This window comes from Anomaloglossus baeobatrachus, chromosome 1 (assembly GCF_048569485.1).
Source record: "Anomaloglossus baeobatrachus isolate aAnoBae1 chromosome 1, aAnoBae1.hap1, whole genome shotgun sequence".
Lineage (NCBI taxonomy): Eukaryota > Metazoa > Chordata > Amphibia > Anura > Aromobatidae > Anomaloglossus > Anomaloglossus baeobatrachus.
In genome coordinates this window covers 935644717-935668206 of record NC_134353.1, presented here as the reverse complement: position 1 = coordinate 935668206, position 23490 = coordinate 935644717, and the positions used below count along the sequence as shown (strand labels likewise).

General features: G+C 52.3%; 1 protein-coding gene across 1 annotated transcript in view; it reads right to left on the bottom strand.

The window, feature by feature from the left end:
* Positions 1 to 592: 592 nt before the first annotated feature.
* Positions 593 to 23490, bottom strand: part of TARS1 (threonyl-tRNA synthetase 1) — a 66082-nt gene continuing 43184 nt past the window's right edge. Inside the window, exons 15-19 of the mRNA XM_075328287.1 lie at positions 10537 to 10637; positions 10346 to 10450; positions 10160 to 10232; positions 9393 to 9507; positions 593 to 1300 (exon numbers count right to left, since the gene is read on the bottom strand). Coding sequence (XP_075184402.1) covers positions 1152 to 1300; positions 9393 to 9507; positions 10160 to 10232; positions 10346 to 10450; positions 10537 to 10637 — 543 coding nt within the window. The 3' untranslated portion in view covers positions 593 to 1151. The remainder of the gene's footprint in view (positions 1301 to 9392; positions 9508 to 10159; positions 10233 to 10345; positions 10451 to 10536; positions 10638 to 23490) is intronic.

Here is a 23490-nt window from a genome sequence, read left to right as displayed (position 1 = left end):
CCCCATTGACTTCCATTATACTCGTACTCGAGTCGTGGCCATACGAACATCCAACTGCTCATTACAAGTACAGAGCATAGTGGTGCTCGCTCATCAATCGGTAGAACATATCAAGAATAATTTTAACTGATAGCCTTAAACTCACTAATCTGCACACGTTTAGGATTTGGTGCAAAAATTTCTGTACCATTTCTGTATCTCTTAAAGAAAAAGAAAAAAAAAAATCGCAGCTGCAGAAACTTGCAATTTTGCCATGGTTTCAGCAAACTTTTGGTGGAGATTTCTCCCATTTATTAGAATGGGTGAAATTTAAAGTAAAACGCTGCAAGAATTTACAAGCTGCAGATTTATTTCAGCACAAAATCTGCAAGAAGAAAATACTCAACGTGTGCACGAGACTACAGGATTCTCATTGACTTTGCTTATTGCTGGCATCAGGATTTCTTTCAGGTTTTGTGCCAAATCTGCACTGAATAAAATGCATCAAAATACACAAAAGCGCAACGTGTGCACACAACAGCCTAAAAGCATGTACTCACAGGCTGAGATCATACAACCTCATAGTGTAGTGTAGGGGTGAATGAATACATGATTGCAGCATAAAACTAAAATTTATTACATCTGCATTTGGCCATCTTGCCAGTCTCATGTAAAATTGCTCCCATGGACAACCATGGACACTTTTTTCTGTTTTTGGCACCCTTCATTAAAGCAGAAGGCAGGACACACGGACACAACATTTCTCCGGTTTATTAGATGTGTGACATTACTCGGAGCCTCGGCCGTCTCCCCTCAGAGTATTTGTTCTTTCCGATGTAACAATGGACCGTTGTTCATGCAGCTTCCAGTTGTTTTCATTAAATTGGAGTCTACGGGAGCCGACAGCCGGGACCAAACTATGCAGAGAACGCAGCGGGCATAGAAAAGACAGAGGAACCATCTAATAATAATAATATAAAAACTCCCAGGAAACTATAACAGTAGGAAACCCCAAGAATCAAACCCCCCCCCCTGTTCCCTGAGAGGACATTTACGAGATGGAACTTCAGAGGTTTTTTGTTTTTTTGGCTCGTGGAGGAGGACTTCAGACCCGTGCAGGATAATGGATGTGCACAGCGACAGCGACAGCGGCGCTTTAAGGACGACAAATATTAAAACTCTTCTTCTGAATTCTTAGATCGGGATTCTTTCAGCTGGAGGAGTCTCGCGATTGTCTCTTCCACCGTGCGCTCGCCGTGCACCTTGTTATCCCTGGTGCGGATGTTCACCGTCCCGCTGGCCTTCTCCTTCTCTCCGAGCACTGAAATGAGAGAAGAGTCAGAATTTAAACGGATTGTTCAGGACGTCGAGACGGATAACCAATGCATGGCTGATACCTGAGGGAACCTGATTGTACAAGTCCAGGTTCAGAGCAGGAACAGCAGCACAGCTCAATGTGTAGTGGTCGTTCTCAGTACTGCAGCTCAATTCTTACATCAATAGGAGCACAGCGCTGCAGTACCGAGAACAGCCACTACACGGTGTAGAGAGCTGTGAGGAGCTGCAGTACCAAGAATGACCACTACACTGTGTACGGTGCTGCAGTACTGAGAAAGGCCAATACACTGTGTATGGAGCTGTAAAACCAAGAATGACCAATACATGGTGTATGGAGCTGTGAGGAGCTGCAGTACCAAAAACAGCCACTACAGTGTATGGAGCTGCAGTACCAAAAACGGCCACTACAGTGTATGGAGCTGCAGTACCAAAAACGGCCACTTCACAGTGTTCGGAGCTGTGAGGAGCTGCAGTACCGAAACTGGCCATTACACGGTGTACGGAGCTGTAGTACCAAGAACGGCCACTATACAGGGCTGTAGTACCAAGAACAGCCACTACACGGTCTACGGAACTGTAGCACCGAGAATGGCCACTAGGCTGTGTACGAAGCTGCAGTACTGAGAACAGCCACTACACTGTACAGCGCTATGATGGGCTGCAGTACTGAGAATGGCCAATTCCACGGTATACAGAGCGGTGTTTTTCACCATTGAAAGCAATGAAAAACGCATGAAAGAATACATAAAAAACCCTGTATTTTTACTGACAAGAGATACGGAAATGGTGCAGAAATTTTTGCAACGTGGGCACAAAGCCTAAATGGAACAGCAGCTGTTTACACTGCACATGATCATCTATATAAAGTCCCTGTGCTGTTGATACCTTTTGTTTTAGGAGTCAGTTCTCTAGAAATCGATTAGCAATTTTTTTGGCAACTAAGCTGAAAGTGCAGGGGGGGGGTGTAAGCATTCACTTACAGCTCTCTGACCTCTCTCCCGCTTTTCCCACCCACTGCCCAAGATCTTGTGCAGACGCCATCATTCCCCAGGGGGCGGCGCATGCGCAGTATGGCTTTGATGACTTTACAAAAGCTGCTGGACTTTCGCTTTGTGCATGTCCCGCCGGCAGCTCATTGACAGGAGGCCGGGAAAAGAGAAAGGAAGGTCAGAAAGCTGTAGGTGCAGAACCAAGCCCCCTGCATGTGCAAATGGATTTCTATAAAACAGACACGTATTTAGAACACAAAGATTTGGGAACTTGGGATATTACATAGATGACATTATTCTGGAGTATTAAAACCTATTGACATGTTCCCTTTTAAGAAAATGTATTGCATGCACGGACAATTATCAGCAGTGCTGCCATGTAACACTACATATACAGCCCAGGTCCTCCAGATCGACAACCCCCCCCCCCCCCCCCTCATAAAGACCTGGAATGAAGGGAATTTTGTTTACTTACCGTAAATTCCTTTTCTTCTAGCTCCTATTGGGAGACCCAGACAATTGGGGTGTATAGCTTCTGCCTCCGGAGGCCACACAAAGTATTACACTTTAAAAAGTGTAACCCCTCCCCTCTGCCTATACACCCTCCCGTGCATCACGGGCCCATCAGTTTTGGTGCCAAAGCAGGAAGGAGGAAACTTATAAATTGGTCTAAGGTAAATTCAATCCGAAGGATGTTCGGAGAACTGAAACCATGAACCAAAAGAACAATTCAACATGAACAACATGTGTACACAAAAGAACAACCAGCCCGAAGGGAACAGGGGCGGGTGCTGGGTCTCCCAATAGGAGCTAGAAGAAAAGGAATTTACGGTAAGTAAACAAAATTCCCTTCTTCTTTGTCGCTCCATTGGGAGACCCAGACAATTGGGACGTCCAAAAGCAGTCCCTGGGTGGGTAAAAGAATACCTCGATAAAAAGAGCCGAAAACGGCCCCCTCTTACAGGTGGGCAACCGCCGCCTGAAGGACTTGCCTACCTAGGCTGGCATCTGCCGAAGCATAGGCATGCACCTGATAGTGTTTCGTGAAAGTGTGCAGACTCGACCAGGTAGCCGCCTGACACACCTGCTGAGCCGTAGCCTGGTGTCGCAATGCCCAGGATGCACCTACGGCTCTGGTAGAATGGGCTTTCAGCCCTGAAGGAATCGGAAGCCCAGCAGAACGGTAGGCTTCAAGAATCGGTTCCTTGATCCACCGAGCCAAGGTTGACTTGGAAGCCTGAGACCCCTTACGCTGGCCAGCGACAAGGACAAAGAGCGCATCATAACGGCGCAGGGGCGCCGTGCGAGAAATGTAGAGCCGGAGTGCTCTCACCAGATCTAACAAGTGCAAATCCTTTTCACATTGGTGAACTGGATGAGGACAAAAAGAAGGTAAGGAGATATCCTGATTGAGATGAAAAGGGGATACCACCTTAGGGAGAAATTCCGGGACCGGACGCAGAACCACCTTATCCTGGTGAAACACCAGGAAGGGGGCTTTGCATGACAGCGCTGCTAGCTCAGACACTCTCCGAAGTGATGTGACTGCCACTAGGAAGGCCACCTTCTGCGAAAGGCGTGATAGAGAGACATCCCGCATCGGCTCAAAAGGTGGTTTCTGAAGAGCCGTTAGCACCCTGTTAAGATCCCAGGGTTCCAGCGGACGCTTGTAAGGTGGGACTATGTGGCAAACTCCCTGCAGGAACGTGCGGACCTGCGGAAGCCTGGCTAGACGCTTTTGAAAAAACACGGAAAGCGCCGATACTTGTCCCTTGAGAGAGCCGAGAGACAACCCCTTGTCCATTCCGGATTGAAGGAACGAAAGAAAAGTGGGTAAGGCAAACGGCCAGGGGGTAAAACCCTGATCAGCGCACCAGGATAAGAGAATCCTCCAAGCCCTGTGATAGATCTTGGCGGACGTTGGTTTCCTGGCCTGTCTCATGGTGGCAATGACATCTTGAGATAACCCTGAGGACGCTAGGAGCCAGGACTCAATGGCCACACAGTCAGGTTGAGGGCCGCAGAATTCAGATGGAAAAATGGCCCTTGAGACAGCAAGTCTGGTCGGTCTGGGAGTGCCCACGGTTGACCTACCGTGAGGTGCCACAGATCCAGGTACCACGACCTCCTCGGCCAGTCTGGAGCGACGAGGATGGCGCGGCGGCAGTCGGACCTGATCTTGCGTAACACTCTGGGCAGCAGTGCCAGAGGAGGAAATACATAAGGCAGTCGAAACTGCGACCAATCCTGAACTAAGGCATCCGCCGCCAGAGCTCTGTGATCTTGAGACCGTGCCATGAATGCCGGGACTTTGTTGTTGTGCCGAGACGCCATGAGGTCGACGTCCGGCGTTCCCCAGCGGCAACAGATCTCTTGAAACGCGTCCGGGTGAAGAGACCATTCCCCTGCGTCCATGCCCTGGCGACTGAGAAAGTCTGCTTCCCAGTTTTCTACGCCTGGGGTGTGAACTGCGGAGATGGTGGAGGCTGTGGCTTCCGCCCACAGCAGAATCCTCCGAACTTCTTGGGAGGCTTGACGACTGCGTGTGCCGCCCTGGTGGTTGATGTACGCGACCGCCGTGGCGTTGTCCGACTGTATTCGGATCTGCCTGCCCTCCAGCCACCGCTGGAACGCCTTTAGGGCTAGATACACTGCCCTTATCTCCAGAACATTGATCTGAAGGGAGGACTCGGTCGGAGTCCAGGTTCCCTGAGCCCTGTGGTGGAGGAAGACCGCTCCCCACCCTGACAGACTCGCGTCCGTCGTGACCACAGCCCAGTCTGGGGGCAGGAAGGATTTTCCCTTCGACAAAGAAGTGGGAAGAAGCCACCACTGAAGAGAGGTTTTGGCTGCAAGGGAAAGAGAGACGTTCCTGTCCAGGGACGTCGACCTCCTGTCCCATTTGCGGAGAATGTCCCATTGAAGTGGACGCAGATGAAACTGCGCAAAGGGAACTGCCTCTATAGCTGCCACCATCTTCCCTAGGAAGTGCATGAGGCGCCTCAAGGGGTGTGACTGGGCCCGAAGGAGAGAGTGCACCCCTGTCTGCAGCGAACGCTGTTTGTCCAGCGGAAGCTTCACTATCGCTGAGAGAGTATGAAACTCCATCCCGAGGTAAGTCAGTGATTGGGTCGGTGTCAATTTTGACTTTGGGAAATTGATGATCCACCCGAACCTCTGGAGAGTCTCCAGAGCAATGGTCAGGCTGTGTTGGCATGCCACCCGGGAGGGTGCCTTGACTAGAAGATCGTCTAAGTAAGGGATCACCGAGTGGCCCTGAGAGTGTAGGACCGCCACCACTGCTGCCATGACCTTGGTGAAGACCCGTGGGGCTGTCGCCAGGCCGAAAGGCAGTGCCACGAACTGAAGGTGTTCGTCCCCGATGGCGAAACGCAGGAAGCGTTGATGCTCTGGTGCAATCGGCACATGGAGATAAGCATCCCTGATGTCGATTGATGCTAGGAAGTCTCCTTGTGCCATCGAGGCGATGACAGAGCGGAGAGATTCCATCCGGAACTGTCTGGTTCTCACGTGTCTGTTGAGTAGTTTGAGGTCCAGAACGGGACGGAATGATCCGTCCTTTTTTGGCACCACGAACAAGTTGGAGTAAAAGCCGTGACCACGTTCCTGAAGGGGAACTGGGATCACAACTCCTTCTGCCTTCAGCGTGTTCACCGCCTGAAAAAGTGCATCGGCTCGCTCGGGGGGCGGAGATGTTCTGAAGAAACGAGTCGGAGGACGAGAACAGAGCTCTATCCTGTAACCGTGAGACAGAATGTCTCTCACCCATCGGTCTTGGACATGTGGCCTGGAGGAATGGGACCTGGCTGAGGGCCGAAAGGACCGAAACCTCGGTTGTATTTTTCGTTGCTGAGGCCTGTTCGGTTTGGACTGGGGTAAGGACGAGTCCTTTCCCTTGGATTGCTTAATAATTTCGTCCAATTGCTCGCCAAACAACCGGTCGCCAGAAAATGGCAAACCGGTTAAGAACTTCTTGGAAGCAGAGTCTGCCTTCCATTCGCGTAGCCACATGGCCCTGCGGACTGCCACCGCATTAGCGGACGCTACCGCTGTACGGCTCGCCGAGTCCAGGACGGCGTTCATGGCGTAGGACGAAAAAGCCGACGCCTGAGAAGTCAAAGACACAACTTGCGGAGCAGAGGTACGTGTGACCGCATTAATCTCAGACAGACAAGCTGAGATAGCTTGGAGCGCCCACACGGCTGCAAAGGCTGGAGCAAACGACGCGCCTATGGCTTCATAGATGGATTTCATCAGTAGCTCTATTTGCCTGTCAGTGGCATCTTTGAGCGATGAACCATCTGCCACTGATACTACGGATCTAGCCGCCAGTCTAGAGACTGGAGGATCCACCTTGGGACACTGAGCCCAACCCTTAACTACGTCAGGGGGGAAGGGATAACGTGTGTCATTGAGGCACTTAGTAAAACGCTTGTCCGGAAATGCTCTGTGCTTCTGGACAGCATCTCTGAAGTTAGAGTGATCGAAAAACGCACTCCGTGTACGTTTAGGAAACCTAAACTGGCGTTTTTCCTGCTGCGAAGCCGACTCCTCTATAGGTGGAGTTGGGGGAGAAAGATCTAGCACCTGGTTGATGGACGCTATAAGGTCATTAACTATGGCGTCCCCTTCAGGTGTATCAAGATTGAGAGCAACGTCAGGATCAGAGCCCTGAGCTGCGACCTCCGCTTCATCCTCCAGAGAGTCCTCATGCTGAGACCCTGAGCAGCGTGATGAAGTCGGGGAAGGTTCCCAGCGAGCCCGCTTAGCCGGTCTGGGACTGCGGTCCGTGTCGGAGTCCTCACCGTGGGACCTAGGTGTCACCCCAGGAGCACTTTGCTGCGCCGACCGAGAGGGGCCTGGGGGCGATGAACTCCCAGTGCCCTGGGCCTGTGTTACCGATCTGGACTGCAAGGCTTCTAGTATCTTAGCAGACCATATGTCCATAGACTGAGCCATGGATTGTGAAAGGGACTGAGAGAGTTTCTCAGCGAAAACTGCAAACTCTGTCCCTGTCACCTGGACAGTGGGAGCCGGCGGTTCTACCTGAGCCGAGGGTCCCACCAGTGCCTGAGGCTCCGGCTGAGTGAGTGTCACAGGGGCCGAGCATTGCACACAGTGAGGGTAGGTGGAACCTGCAGGTAACATAGCCGCACAAGACGTACAGGTTGCAAAATAACCCTGTGCCTTGGCACCCTTGCTCTTTGCGGACGACATGCTGTTGTCTCCTCTGAGAGTGATCAGTGAGGGTATATAGCCAAAGGCAAATAATGCGGCCGAACAGAGAAAATGTATACAATATCAATATATATATATATATTATATATATATATATATATATATATATATATATATATATATATATATATATATATATATATATATATATACACACACTTCGGCACCTTAGGGGGGCCAGCACCTGGTAACCGGTGTGGCTTACCGACCGCCCAAGCGGTTGTGTGTCCACCAGATTCCCTGCCTGGGCCTCCCAGAGCTGTTTGGAGCTCGTTCTGAAAATCCTCCACCGGCTGAAGTGTTGTAACAATGGCTGCCGGAGTTCTCAAGGGAGGAGGGAGCCGTGGGCGTGACTAATAAAGTGCGGGAATCTGGTGCCCCACACTGCTTAGTGAGGGGGGAGGAGAACACCTAAGTATGCTCCAGCCCTCACTGCCGACGTCTAGTCGGCCGTCCCGCCCTTACCCCTGACTGGCAGGCCCGGGGGCGGGAGTTACGGAACTAGGCCGCAGAAGCCGGGGACTAAATTTAATAACGCGGCCGGTGAACAGGCGCCGTAGTCCCGGTCGTCACAGAAAAAAACAGCCGCCGCTGCTCACTGTAACCCCAGCGCTCCATGCGCCGTCCCCAAGGGGACACAGAGTACCTGTTAGATGCAGGGCCTGTCCCTGATGATACTCAGTCTCCTGTCCGTCAGATTCCCTCAGGGGCTGCGGAGGGAGCCCAGTCCCATGAAAGGTGACCGGTTAGGATCCCACTTCCCCAGAGCCCCTAAGGGATGGGGAAGGAAAACGGCATGTGGCTCCAGCCTCTGTACCCGCAATGGGTATCTCAACCTTGACAGCACCGCCGACTTAGTGGGGTGAGAAGGGAGCATGCCGGGGGCCCCGTGGGGGCCCTCTTTTCTTCCATCCGATATAATCAGCAGCTGCTGCTGACTAAAATGTGGAGCTTGCGTGAATGTGTGCCTCCTTCAACACAAAGCATAAAACTGATGGGCCCGTGATGCACGGGAGGGTGTATAGGCAGAGGGGAGGGGTTACACTTTTTAAAGTGTAATACTTTGTGTGGCCTCCGGAGGCAGAAGCTATACATCCCAATTGTCTGGGTCTCCCAATGGAGCGACAAAGAAAAGGATTGTTCCTGTCCAGCTGGGAAAGCCCTATAAAAGCCTAATTGAGGGCTCACAGCAATATTTCCCTTATCCCATGTCACAGGAGTTAATTGTTGGGGTCCTCACACTTTGTGATTTGTGTTACCTGTCCCTGTGCTATAGCGGAAACACTGAGGCCGCCCAATATTTACTCTACCCAATAAAATGGCTCAGCAGGGTCTAAACTGCTATTGTATTAGATACAGGGGTGACTGATATTAACCCTAGAACGCATACCTGGGGCCTCGCAGGCCTGATAGGTCATTTGTTTTCTATGGTAGATTGAATTGCTTGCGCGTTCTAGGGTTAAGTGAAGTCTGTAGCTGCCCAGGAAGAAGACAAAAGTCGCTAAAATAGACAGGATCACCCGCCATGTACAGTGCTGCCCTCCCCAGTGTCCTATTATTAGTATTGCCCCTCTATATCTCTGCTCTGGGTGCAGCACGCGGCAGATCAGGATCAGGGCGATCATGTAAGCGCATATAGGGGCTCAGGTATGAGGAAACAGATGGATGGTTCTGGGATATAATGCTCCACGTGTCACTGCCTCCAACTCACTAATAGTCTACGAAGGAAATGATTACCAAGTGCGCAGCCATCACCGGCCACTGTTCATGGATCTGACAATCACTACAAGGGGCTCCTATGGGAAGAACAAGGTGCTTTACTCTTACCGAAAATGAAGTTGTACTGGGCGAGCTGGGCGTTCCGGATCTTCTTATTGAGTGTGGAGCCGTGATCGAGGTCAACGTCCGCCATAAACCCGGCGAGGTGGAACTGCTGCCTCACCTGTGATGTGCAAAACAGAATAGTCATACAAGAGATGAGGAGAACCTCGAGTGTCCAACCCCCAATCACATCCAATCCAGTGCAGACACCTGCCAATCACCTCCAATCCAGTGCAGACACTTGCCAATCACTTCCAATCCAGGGCAGACACCTCCCAATCACCTCAATCCAGTGAAGACACCTGCCAATCACATCCAATCCAGTGCGGACACCTCCCAATCACATCCAATCCAGTGCGGACACCTCCCAATCACATCCAATCCAGTGCAGACACCTGCCAATCACATCCAATCCAGTGCAGACACCTGCCAATCACATCCAATCCAGTGCAGACACCTGCCAATCACATCCAATCCAGTGCAGACACTTCCCAATCATATCTAATTCCCTCCATTTAATGACCCCAAACGTATGGACACTGCACTATTAGATTAGACTTGATGGTGCCACTGTGACTGCTGCCCTCAGTAATGAGATGAGCTCTTACAATAACCCCATCACCGGCCGGCAGGTCATTATTCCCACTCAATGGATCAGGCAGATCCTCCTGGAGTCGGCGCCAGATAATATATAAATCCTATTTTATCTGGGCACCAGAAGCCCCAAGAAAGAAAATGTTCCCAGTAATGAAATATTCAGGGCTGGCTCTGACCTTCTGGGCATAGTCGTCACACGTCGGTCCTACGGGCACCACCATAACCTGCAGAGGAGAAATCCACAGAGGCCTGCGGGAAGAGGAGACAAGAAATCAGCGGATGGGAGGATTAATCACAATAATCTATAAATCGGTGTTTAACGCTGCAATTTTAGTCACAGGCGGAGTTCCAAAAAATATTACCATTTGCCTCCATAATTCTCAGTCAAAATAGCGATCATCCGTTCCACAGATCCAAGAATGGCGCGGTGAATGATGACCGGCCGCTTCTTATCGTCGCCGTCTGGGCTATGGGAATGAATCACAAAAGGCCACGTGAGAACAGGAGGAGGCGCTTATCAGTGCCCCTTATATACAGACACGGCCCCACGGACCTGACATAAGTGAGGTTGAATCTGATGGGGAGCTGGAAGTCCAGCTGGATGGTGGCGCACTGATGGTAGCGGCCGATGGCGTCTTTAATCTGGATGTCAATCTGGAAAAAAGAATTTGTTTTGGTTACACACAGTCCTACTAACGTGAGGGGACGATGGGGGTGTAGTATTTAGGATTTAATATAATGTATTGATATCACTGGTTCCCCTGAGCTGCATTTTACACAATTTGTTCTCTGGGGTGTGGTGGGAATGCAAGCAAGCAGTTGCTGCAATGTCCCGGATCAGAGTAAACTCTGATCTTGGCCCCTTAACACCTCAGATGACCCCATTAGTGAGTGGGGTTTTTTTCAGACTGAAGCTCATCATTGCCCCATGACACAATAGCGGGGCGATGTGGTGGTTTGCCATCTTAGTCAAGGACCAAACCAAGGCCCCTGCGTTTGCTCAGGACAAGGCCCGCCACAAACTTCTGTAAATGATCAAAGAGGTCACAAGGTGGATGAAACTCAAAAACACAAAAGAAGGGAATTTTGTTTACTTACCGTAAATTCCTTTTCTTCTAGCTCTAATTGGGAGACCCAGACAATTGGGTGTATAGGCTATGCCTCCGGAGGCCGCACAAAGTACTACACTTAAAAGTGTTAGGCCCCTCCCCTTCTGCCTATACACCCCCCGTGCTCCCACGGGCTCCTCAGTTTTGGTGCAAAAGCAAGAAGGAGGAAAAATAATTATAAACTGGTTTAAAGTAACTTCAATCCGAAGGAAACTCGGAGAACTGAAACCATTCAACATGAACAACATGTGTACACAAAAAAACAGGGGCGGGTGCTGGGTCTCCCAATTAGAGCTAGAAGAAAAGGAATTTACGGTAAGTAAACAAAATTCCCTTCTTTTTCGCTCTATTGGGAGACCCAGACAATTGGGACGTCCAAAAGCAGTCCCTGGGTGGGTAAAATAATACCTCGTAAGAGAGCCGTAAAACGGCCCTTTCCTACAGGTGGGCAACCGCCGCCTGAAGGACTCGTCTACCTAGGCTGGCATCCGCCGCAGCATAGGTATGCACCTGATAGTGCTTCGTGAAAGTGTGCAGGCTCGACCAGGTAGCCGCCTGACACACCTGTTGAGCCGTAGCCTGGTGCCTCAAAGCCCAGGACGCTCCCACGGCTCTGGTAGAATGGGCCTTCAGCCCTGAGGGAACCGGAAGCCCAGCCGAACGGTAAGCTTCGATAATTGGCTCCTTGATCCACCGAGCCAGGGTTGATTTGGAAGCCTGTGACCCTTTACGCTGGCCAGCGACAAGGACAAAGAGTGCATCCGAGCGGCGCAGGGGCGCCGTACGAGAAATGTAGAGTCTGAGTGCTCTCACCAGATCTAACAAGTGCAAATCCTTTTCACATTGGTGAACTGGATGAGGATAAAAAGAAGGTAAGGAAATATCCTGATTGAGATGAAAGGGGGATACCACCTTAGGGAGAAATTCCGGAACCGGACGTAGAACCACCTTGTCCTGGTGAAAAACCAGAAAAGGGGCTTTGCACGACGACGCTGCTAGCTCAGACACTCTCCGAAGAGAAGTGACTGCTACTAGAAAAACCACTTTCTGCGAAAGTCGTGAGAGGGAGATATCTCTCATTGGCTCGAATGGTGGTTTCTGAAGAACCATCAGCACCCTGTTTAGATCCCAGGGTTCTAACGGCCGCTTGTAAGGTGGAACGATGTGACAAACTCCCTGCAGGAACGTGCGTACCTGTGGAAGTCTAGCTAGGCGCTTCTGGAAAAACACAGAGAGCGCTGAAACTTGTCCCTTAAGGGAACCGAGCGACAAACCCTTTTCCAGTCCAGATTGAAGGAAGGACAGAAAAGTAGGTAATGCAAATGGCCAGGGAGAAAAACCCTGAGCAGAGCACCACGACAGGAAAATTTTCCACGTCCTGTGATAAATCTTGGCGGACGTTGGTTTCCTAGCCTGTCTCATAGTGGCAATGACTTCTTGAGATAACCCTGAAGACGCTAGGATCCAGGACTCAATGGCCACACAGTCAGGTTGAGGGCCGCAGAATTCAGATGGAAAAACGGCCCTTGAGACAGCAAGTCTGGTCGGTCTGGTAGTGCCCACGGTTGGCCGACCGTGAGATGCCACAGATCCGGGTACCACGACCTCCTTGGCCAGTCTGGAGCGACGAGGATGGCGCGGCGGCAGTCGGCCCTGATCTTGCGTAACACTCTGGGCAACAGTGCCAGCGGAGGAAACACATAAGGGAGCTGAAACTGCGACCAATCCTGAACTAAGGCGTCTGCCGCCAGAGCTCTGGGATCTTGAGACCGTGTCATGAACGTTGGTACCTTGTTGTTGTGCCGGGACGCCATGAGGTCGACGTCCGGCACCCCCCAGCGGCAACAGATCTCCTGAAACACGTCCGGGTGAAGGGACCATTCCCCTGCGTCCATGCCCTGGCGACTGAGATAATCTGCTTCCCAGTTTTCCACGCCTGGGATGTGAACTGCGGATATGGTGGAGGCCGTGGCTTCCACCCACATCAAAATCCGCCGGACTTCCTGGAAGGCTTGTCGACTGCGTGTGCCGCCTTGGTGGTTGATGTATGCCACCGCTGTGGAATTGTCCGACTGAATTCGGATCTGCTTGCCTTCCAGCCACTGCTGGAACGCTTTCAGGGCAAGATACACTGCCCGAATTTCCAGAACATTGATCTGAAGCGAGGACTCTTGCCGGGTCCACGTACCCTGAGTCCTGTGGTGGAGAAAAACCGCTCCCCACCCTGACAGACTTGCGTCCGTCGTGACTACTTCCCAGGATGGGGGTAGGAAGGATTTCCCCTTCGATAATGAAGTGGGAAGAAGCCACCACCGAAGGGAAGCTTTGGTCGCCTGAGAGAGGGAGACGGTCCTGTCGAGGGACGTCGGCTTCCTGTCCCATTTGCGTAGGATGTCCCATTGAAGGGGACGCATGTGAAACTGCGCGAAGAAGGGAATTTTGTTTACTTACCGTAAATTCCTTTTCTTCTAGCTCCTATTGGGAGACCCAGACGATTGGGTGTATAGCACTGCCTCCGGAGGCCACACAAAGCATTACACTTAAAAGTGTAAGGCCCCTCCCCTTCTGGCTATACACCCCCAGTGGGATCACTGGCTGCTCAGTTTTAGTGCTAAAGCAAGAAGGAGGAAAGCCAATAACTGGTTCAAACAAATTCACTCCGAAGTAACATCGGAGAACTGAAAACCATTGAACATGAACAACATGTCTACCCGAAAACAACCAAAAATCCCGAAGGACAACAGGGCGGGTGCTGGGTCTCCCAATAGGAGCTAGAAGAAAAGGAATTTACGGTAAGTAAACAAAATTCCCTTCTTCGGCGCTCCATTGGGAGACCCAGACGATTGGGACGTCCAAAAGCTGTCCCTGGGTGGGTAGAGAAATACCTCATGTTAGAGCTGCAAAGACAGCCCTCCCCTACGGGGAGGCAACTGCCGCCTGCAGGACTCTTCTACCTAGGCTGGCGTCCGCCAAAGCATAGGTATGCACCTGATAATGTTTGGTGAAAGTGTGCAGACTCGACCAGGTAGCTGCCTGGCACACCTGTTGAGCCGTAGCCTGGTGTCGTAATGCCCAGGACGCACCCACGGCTCTGGTTGAGTGGGCCCTGAGCCCTGAAGGAACCGGAAGCCCAGCAGAACGGTAGGCTTCAAGAATTGGTTCTTTGATCCATCGAGCCAGGGTGGCTTTGGAAGCCTGCGACCCTTTGCGCTTACCAGCGACAAGGACAAAGAGTGCATCGGAACGGCGCAGGGGCGCCGTGCGGGAAATGTAGATTCTGAGTGCTCTCACCAGATCTAACAAATGTAAATCCTTCTCATACCGATGAACTGCATGAGGACAAAAGGAAGGCAAGGAGATATCCTGATTTAGATGAAAAGAGGATACCACCTTAGGGAGAAACTCCTGAATGGGGCGCAGCACTACCTTGTCCTGGTGGAAGACCAGGAAAGGAGCCTTGGATGACAGCGCTGCTAGCTCAGACACTCTCCGAAGAGATGTGATCGCTACCAGAAAAGCCACTTTCTGTGATAGTCGAGAAAGTGAAACATCCCTCAGAGGCTCGAAAGGCGGCTTCTGGAGGGCAACTAGTACCCTGTTCAGATCCCATGGATCTAACGGCCGCTTGTACGGGGGTACGATATGACAAACCCCCTGCAGGAACGTGCGCACCTTAGAAAGTCGTGCTAGACGCTTCTGAAAAAAGACGGATAGCGCCGAGACTTGCCCTTTAAGGGAGCCGAGCGACAAACCTTTTTCTAACCCAGATTGCAGGAAAGAAAGAAAAGTCGGCAATGCAAATGGCCAGGGAGACACTCCCTGAGCAGAGCACCAGGATAAGAATATCTTCCACGTTCTGTGGTAGATCTTAGCAGACGTGGGCTTCCTAGCCTGTCTCATGGTGGCAACGACCCCTTGGGATAATCCTGAAGACGCTAGGATCCAGGACTCAATGGCCACACAGTCAGGTTCAGGGCCGCAGAATTCCGATGGAAAAACGGCCCTTGGGACAGTAAGTCTGGTCTGTCTGGTAGTGCCCACGGTTGGCCGACCGTGAGATGCCACAGATCCGGGTACCACGACCTCCTCGGCCAGTCTGGGGCGATGAGTATGACGCGGCCGCAATCGGATCTGATCTTGCGTAACACTCTGGGCAAGAGTGCCAGAGGTGGAAACACATAAGGGAGCCGGAACTGCGACCAATCTTGCACTAAGGCGTCTGCCGCTAGAGCTCTTTGATCGCGAGACCGCGCTATGAAGGTCGGGACCTTGTTGTTGTGCCGAGACGCCATTAGGTCGACGTCCGGCACCCCCCAGCGGCGGCAGATTTCCTGAAACACGTCCGGGTGAAGGGACCATTCCCCTGCGTCCATGCCCTGGCGACTGAGGAAGTCTGCTTCCCAGTTTTCTACGCCCGGGATGTGAACTGCAGATATGGTGGATGCTCTTTCCTCCACCCACATCAGAATCCGCCTGACTTCCTGGAAGGCTTGCCGACTGCGTGTCCCTCCTTGGTGGTTGATGTATGCCACCGCTGTGGAGTTGTCCGACTGAATTCGGATCTGCTTTCCTTCCAGCCACTGCTGGAAGGCTAATAGGGCAAGATACACTGCCCTGATTTCCAGAACATTGATCTGAAGGGTGGACTCCTGCTGAGTCCACGTCCCTTGAGCCCTGTGGTGGAGAAAAACTGCTCGCCACCCTGATAGACTCGCGTCTGTCGTGACCACTGCCCAGGATGGGGGCAGGAATGATCTTCCCTGTGATAATGAGGTGGGAAGAAGCCACCATTGCCGAGAGTCCTTGGTCGTCTGAGAAAGGGAGACTTTCCTGTCTAGGGAAGTTGTCTTCCCGTCCCATTGGCGGAGAATGTCCCATTGAAGTGGGCGCAGATGAAACTGCGCGAACGGGACTGCCTCCATTGCTGCCACCATCTTCCCTAGGAAGTGCATGAGGCGCCTTAAGGGGTGCGACTGACCCTGAAGGAGAGACTGCACCCCTGTCTGTAGTGACCGCTGCTTGTCCAGCGGAAGCTTCACTATCGCTGAGAGAGTATGAAACTCCATGCCAAGATACGTTAGTGATTGAGTCGGTGCCAGGTTTGACCTTGAAAAGTTGATGATCCACCCGAAAGTCTGGAGAGTCTCCAGCGCGACATTCAGGCTGTGTTGGCATGCCTCTTGAGAGGGTGCTTTGACAAGTAGATCGTCTAAGTAAGGAATCACCGAATGTCCCTGAGAATGCAAGACTGCTACCACTGCCGCCATGACCTTGGTGAAAACCCGTGGGGCTGTCGCCAGACCAAATGGCAGAGCTACGAACTGGAGATGGTCGTCTCCTATCACGAAACGTAAAAAACGTTGGTGCTCTGTAGCAATCGGCACGTGGAGATAAGCATCTTTGATGTCTATTGATGCAAGGAAATCTCCTTGAGACATTGAGGCAATGACGGAGCGGAGGGATTCCATCCGGAACCGCCTGGCGTTCACATGCTTGTTGAGCAGCTTTAGGTCCAGAACAGGACGGAACGAGCCGTCCTTTTTTGGAACCACGAAGAGATTGGAGTAAAAACCTTGCCCTTGTTCCTGCAGAGGAACAGGGATCACCACTCCTTCTGCTCTTAGTGAGCACACCGCCTGCAGAAGGGCATTTGCTCGGTCGGGATGTGGGGAGGTTCTGAAGAACCGAGGCGGAGGATGAGAACTGAATTCTATCCTGTACCCGTGAGACAAAATGTCTGCTACCCACCGGTCTTTGACCTGTGGCAGCCAAATGTCGCAAAAGCGGGAGAGCCTGCCACCGACCGAGGATGCGGAGGGATGAGGCCGAAAGTCATGAGGCAGCCGCCTTGGAAGCGGTTCCTCCGGTTGCTTTCTTGGGGCGTGAATGAGCCCGCCAGGAATCTGAGCTCCTTTGCTCCTTCTGAGTCCCTTTGGACGAGGAGAATTGGGTCTTGCTGGAGCCTCGAAAGGACCGAAACTTCGACTGCCACTTCCTCTGTTGAGGTTTGCTTGATCTGGGCTGGGGTAAGGAGGAGTCCTTACCTTTGGACTGTTTAATGATCTCAGCCAATTGCTCACCAAACAGTCTGTCTCCAGATAGTGGCAAGCTGGTTAAACATTTCTTGGAAGCAGAATCTGCTTTCCATTCCTTTAACCACAAGGCTCTGCGCAAAACCACAGAGTTGGCAGACGCCATTGAGGTACGGCTCGTAGAGTCCAGGACAGCGTTGATAGCGTAAGTCGCAAACGCAGACATTTGCGAGGTTAGGGACGCTACTCGCGGCACTGCCGGACGTATGATAGAGTCCACCTGTGCCAGACCAGCTGAAATAGCTTGGAGTGCCCACACGGCCGCGAATGCTGGAGCAAACGACGCGCCGATAGCTTCATAGACAGACTTTAACCAAAGGTCCATCTGTCTGTCATTGGCATCTTTAAGTGAAGCCCCATCTTCCACTGCAACTATGGATCTAGCCGCAAGCCTGGAGATTGGGGGGTCCACCTTTGGACACTGGGTCCAGCGTTTGACCACGTCAGGGGGAAAGGGATAACGTGTATCCTTAAGACGTTTGGAGAAACGCTTATCTGGATAAGCATGATGTTTCTGGACTGATTCTCTGAAGTCAGAGTGGTCCAGAAAAGTACTCAATTTACGCTTGGGATACCGGAAATGGAACTTCTCCTGCTGTGCAGCTGCCTCCTCTGCTGAAGGGGCTGGGGGAGAAATATCCAACAGTCTATTGATGGCCGCTATAAGGTCATTTACCATAGCGTCACCATCAGGGGTATCTAGATTGAGAGCGGTGTCAGGATTAGATTCCTGATCACCCACCTCTGTCTCCTCATACAGAGCCTCGTCTCGCTGAGACCCTGACCAGTGTGATGACGTCGAGGGTCTCTCCCAGCGAGCTCGTTTAGGCGGCCTGGGACTGTCATCCGAGTCAGAGTCTTCAGCCTGTGATGCCTGGGACCCCCTTGAAGTACGGATTAGTTCCAACTGAGGGGGACCGGGGAGCATAGACACAGCAGTGTCCATGGTCTGAGAAACTGGCCTGGACTGCAAGGTTTCCAGGATTTTTGTCATAGTCACAGACATCTTATCAGCAAAAACTGCAAATTCTGTCCCCGTCACCGGGGCAGGGTTCACAGGCGTCTCTGCCTGGGCCACTACTACCATAGACTCTGGCTGCCGAAGTGGCACAGGGATTGAACATTGCACACAATGGGGGTCATTGGAACCTGCCGGTAGATTAGCCCCACATGCGGCACAAGCAGTGCATACCGCCTGTGCCTTGGCACCCTTGCGTTTTGCGGATGACATGTTGTTGTCTCCTCAGAGCAATGTAGGGTATAAGCCAAGAAGCGCTGTACAGTGCAATATAAATATATATGGTACAGGGAAAAAATGCACCAAAAAACACTGTGGCACTAGCGGGGCCAGCACTTATGTGCAGCTTACCGCCCGCATAAACGCGGGTGTGTGGTCGCCAGAGTCCCTTGTCTGAGTCCCCCAGAGCCTGTGTCCGTTCTCCAGCCAGACTGCATGCAGGAATGGCTGCCGGCGTCCTGTGGAGAGGGGCGGGCCCTGGGCGTGTTGAGACCAAGAGCGGGAAACTTGCGTCCCCACTGTGCCCAGTGAGAGGGCTGGAGTATGTAAATAAGACTCCAGCCCTCGGCGCTGACTATAGAACAGCGTCTCTCCCTTTCCCTGATTGACAGGGTGGGGGCGGGAACGAAGCAGAGCTAGGCCGCAAAAGCCGGGGACTGGATTTATGAGCGCTGCCGCCGTAAAAGCGCGGGCAGCGCGAGTCCCCGGCGCACTACAAGTCCCAGCCGCGCCGCCGCTCCCGGAGCGGCCGGCGCGGTAGTTCCCAAGGCATAAAATCACTCAGCTAAGCTGCAGTGACTCTAACCCGAGCGCGCAGCGCTAATGCCCCCGGCGCACTAGCACACCCAGCAAGCCTGAAGTGTGCGTGGCCTGACTGTGCGGGGACACAGAGTACCTGAACGTTGCAGGGCCTTGTCCCTGACTGTACTCAGCTCCTCCAGCAGGGTCTCTGGGTCTGTGGATGGAGCCCGGCCTCAGGGTTTGGGGGCCGGTAAGATCCCACTTCCACAGAGCCCCTCAGGGGGATGGGGAAGGAAAGCAGCATGTGGGCTCCAGCCTCCGTACCCGCAATGGGTACCTCAACCTTACAAACCGCAAGTGGGGTGAGAAGGGAGCATGCTGGGGACCCTATATGGGCCCTCTTTTCTTCCATCCGATATAGTCAGCAGCTACTGCTGACTAAACAGTGGAGCTATGCGTGGATGTCTGGCCTCCTTCGCCCAAAGCTTGAAAACTGAGCAGCCAGTGATCCCACTGGGGGTGTATAGCCAGAAGGGGAGGGGCCTTACACTTTTAAGTGTAATGCTTTGTGTGGCCTCCGGAGGCAGTGCTATACACCCAATCGTCTGGGTCTCCCAATGGAGCGCCGAAGAAAGGGACTGCTTCCATTGCTGCCACCATCTTCCCCAGGAAGTGCATGAGGCGCCTCAAGGGGTGTGACTGGCCTTGAAGGAGAGATTGTACCCCTGTCTGTAGTGACCGCTGCTTGATCAGCGGAAGCTTCACTATCGCTGAGAGGGTATGAAACTCCATGCCAAGGTATGTGAGCGATTGGGCCGGTGTCAGATTTGACTTTGGAAAATTGATGATCCACCCGAAACTCTGGAGAGTCTCCAGGGTAGCGTCGAGGCTGTGTTGGCATGCCTCTTGAGAGGGTGCCTTGATCAACAGATCGTCCAAGTACGGGATCACCGAGTGACCCTGAGAATGGAGGACCGCTACTACAGTAGCCATAACCTTGGTGAAAACCCGTGGGGCTGTTGCCAGGCCGAATGGCAGTGCCACGAACTGCAGGTGTTCGTTTCCTATGGCGAAGCGCAAGAAGCGCTGGTGCTCTGGGGCAATCGGAACGTGGAGATAAGCATCTTTGATATCGATCGATGCAAGGAAATCTCCTTGGGACATTGAGGCGATGACGGAGCGAAGGGATTCCATCCGGAACCGCCTGGTCTTTACGTGTTTGTTGAGAAGTTTCAGGTCTAGGACAGGACGGAAAGACCCGTCCTTCTTTCGGACCACAAACAAGTTGGAGTAAAAACCGTGGCCCTGTTGATGAAGAGGAACAGGGACCACCACTCCTTCTGCCTTCAGAGTGCCCAGCGCCTGCAGAAGAGCCTCGGCTCTCTCGGGAGGCGGAGAAGACCTGAAGAATCGAGTCGGGGGACGAGAGGTGAACTCTATCTTGTAACCGTGAGACAGAATGTCTCTCACCCAGCGGTCTTTTATTTGTGGCAGCCAGGCGTCGCAAAAGCGGGAGAGCCTGCCACCGACCGAGGATGCTACTAGAGGAGGTCGAAAGTCATGAGGAAGCCGCTTTGTTAGCGGTGCCTCCAATGTTCTTTTTAGGACGTGACTTAGACCGCCATGCATCAGAGTTCCTTTGTTCTTTCTGAGACCTTTTGGACGAGGAGAATTGGGACCTGCCCGCGCCCCGAAAGGACCGAAACCTCGACTGCCCTCTCCTCTGTTGGGGAATGTTCTGTTTGGGCTGGGGTAAGGATGTATCCTTTCCCTTGGATTGTTTGATGATTTCATCCAGACGCTCGCCAAACAGCCTGTCGCCAGAAATTGGCAAACTGGTTAAGCGCTTTTTGGAAGCCGAATCTGCCTTCCATTCCCGTAGCCACAAGGCCCTGCGGAGTACCACCGAATTGGCGGTCGCCACCGCCGTACGGCTCACAGAGTCCAGGACAGCATTAATAGCGTAAGACGCAATTGCCGAGGTCTGGGTGGTAATGGATGCCACTTGTGGCGCGGCCGTGCATGTGGCTGCTTCAATTTGCGCTTGACCTGCTGAGATAGCTTGCAGCGCCCATACGGCTGCGAATGCTGGGGCAAAAGAAGCTCCGATAGCTTCATAGATGGATTTCAACCAGAGCTCCATCTGCCTGTCAGTGGCATCTTTGAGCGAGGCCCCATCTTCCACTGCAAGTATGGACCTAGCCGCCAGTCTGGAGATTGGAGGATCCACTTTGGGACATTGAGTCCAACCTTTAACCACGTCCGGGGGGAAAGGATAACGTGTATCCTTAAGGCGCTTAGAAAAACGCTTATCTGGACAAGCATGGTGATTCTGGATTGCCTCTCTGAAATCAGAGTGGTCTAGAAACATACTCTGTGTCCGCTTGGGAAACCTGAAACGAAATTTCTCCTGCTGAGAAGCTGACTCCTCCGCCGGAGGAGCTGAGGGAGAAATATCCAGCAACTGATGGATGGACGCAATAAGATCGTTTACTAAGGCGTCCCCGTCTGGAGTATTAAGATTGAGAGCGCTCTCAGGATCAGAATCCTGATCAGCTGTCTCCGCATCATCAACCAAAGATTCCCCTCGCTGAGACCCTAAACAATATGATGTCGAGGGAAATTCTAAGCGAGCCCGCTTAGTCGATCTGGGGCTGGGGTCTAAGTCAGAACCCTCAGACTGGGATGCAGGAGATACCCCGGGAGGACATTGTTGGTCCAACTGAGGGGGGCCCGGGAACAACGATTCAACAGAGTCCCGTTGCTGAGATACCGGCCTGGACTGCAAGGCTTCTAGTATCTTAGCCATAGTCTCAGAGAGTTTAGCAAACTCAGTCCCCGTCACCTGGACAGTGTCAACAGGTGGCTCCCCCTGGGCCCCTCTTAGCATAGGCTCCGGCTGAAGAAGTGGCACAGGGGTCGAACACTGCACACAATGAGGGTCAGTGGAACCTGCCGGTAGCGAGGTCTTACATGCGGCGCAGGCAGCATAATAAGCCTGTGTTTTAGCACCCCTGCCTTTTGTGGGCGCCATGCTATAGTTTTCCTTGAGTTACACAAAAGGGTATATAGCCAGAATGAACTGTGCTCATACAGTGTAAAGTATATACGATACACAAATAATGTACCAATACACTACAGCACCATGGGGTTCGCACCACAGGTGCTGCTTACCAGCCGCCTAAAGCGGTTGTGAGGCCACCAGAGACCGTGTCTGGGTCTCCCAGGACTTGTCCCTCTTCTGCAGCGTCGGTGGAGCTGACAGGAATGGCTGCGGCGTCCTGACGAGATGAGGGAGCTGTGGGCGTGGCCGAGAAAGAGCGCGAACTGGTGCTCACACCGTGCACAGTGAGGGGGGTGGAGTATGTAAATCATACTCCAGCCCTCAGAGCTGCTCGCTCCGTGCAGCGTCCCGCCCTTCCCCCTGCCTGTCAGGGCTGAGGGCGGGAGAAAAGTAAACTAGGCCGCAAGGAAGCCGGGGACTCTAGTAATAAACGCGGCCGCCGTAAAAGCGCGGCCGGCGTGAAAGTCCCCGGCGAACTACAAGTCCCAGCTGCGCCGCAGTGTCCCATGGCAGCGGCGGTTAGTGCGGTAGCCCTTACATATAAACACACTCAGCGACGCTGAGTGTGTAATGGCACATATAGACCCGGTCAGCGCCGCGGTCCCCGGTGCACTAGCACACCCAGCAAAGCTGAGGTGATGCCGTGCGCGGTCCCCACAGGGATACAGAGTACCTCCAAGATGCAGGGCCATGTCCCTGAACGGTATCGGCTCCTATCCATCAGGCTCCACAGGAGTTGTGGATGAAGCACGGTCTCAGTGCCTGGAGACCGATGGGATCCCACTTCGCCCAGAGCCCTAAGGGGGATGGGGAAGGAAAACAGCATGTGGGCTCCAGCCTCCGTACCCGCAATGGGTACCTCAACCTTAACAACACCGCCGACAAGAGTGGGGTGAGAAGGGAGCATGCTGGGGGCCCTATATGGGCCCACTTTTCTTCCATCCGACATAGTCAGCAGCTGCTGCTGACTAATCTGTGGAGCTGTGCTGTGCGTGTCTGACCTCCTTCGCACAAAGCAGAAAACTGAGGAGCCCGTGGGAGCACGGGGGGTGTATAGGCAGAAGGGGAGGGGCCTAACACTTTTAAGTGTAGTACTTTGTGCGGCCTCCGGAGGCAGTAGCTATACACCCAATTGTCTGGGTCTCCCAATAGAGCGAAAAAGAAAATAAACAAACAAATAAAATAAAATACAAAAAAATATTTTTTTTTAGAATTCAATAAAGAAAAAAACCCAACATTATTATTTATTATTCTGGACGCCATACAAATTCCAGGATCCGTTTGCAGATTTTCTGTTTTGTTCCACTCTCAAAAAAAAATAAAAAACTAAAGTGAATTAATACATTATTTGTGCTTCAAACTGACACCATTAAAAGAAAAAAAACAAAACAAAAGAAAAAAAACTACTCATCCAGTAAAGAACCCCAGCCCCCATATGGCTCCACTGACAGCTGAAGTTCTGGCTATAATCCCGTGTTCTCCC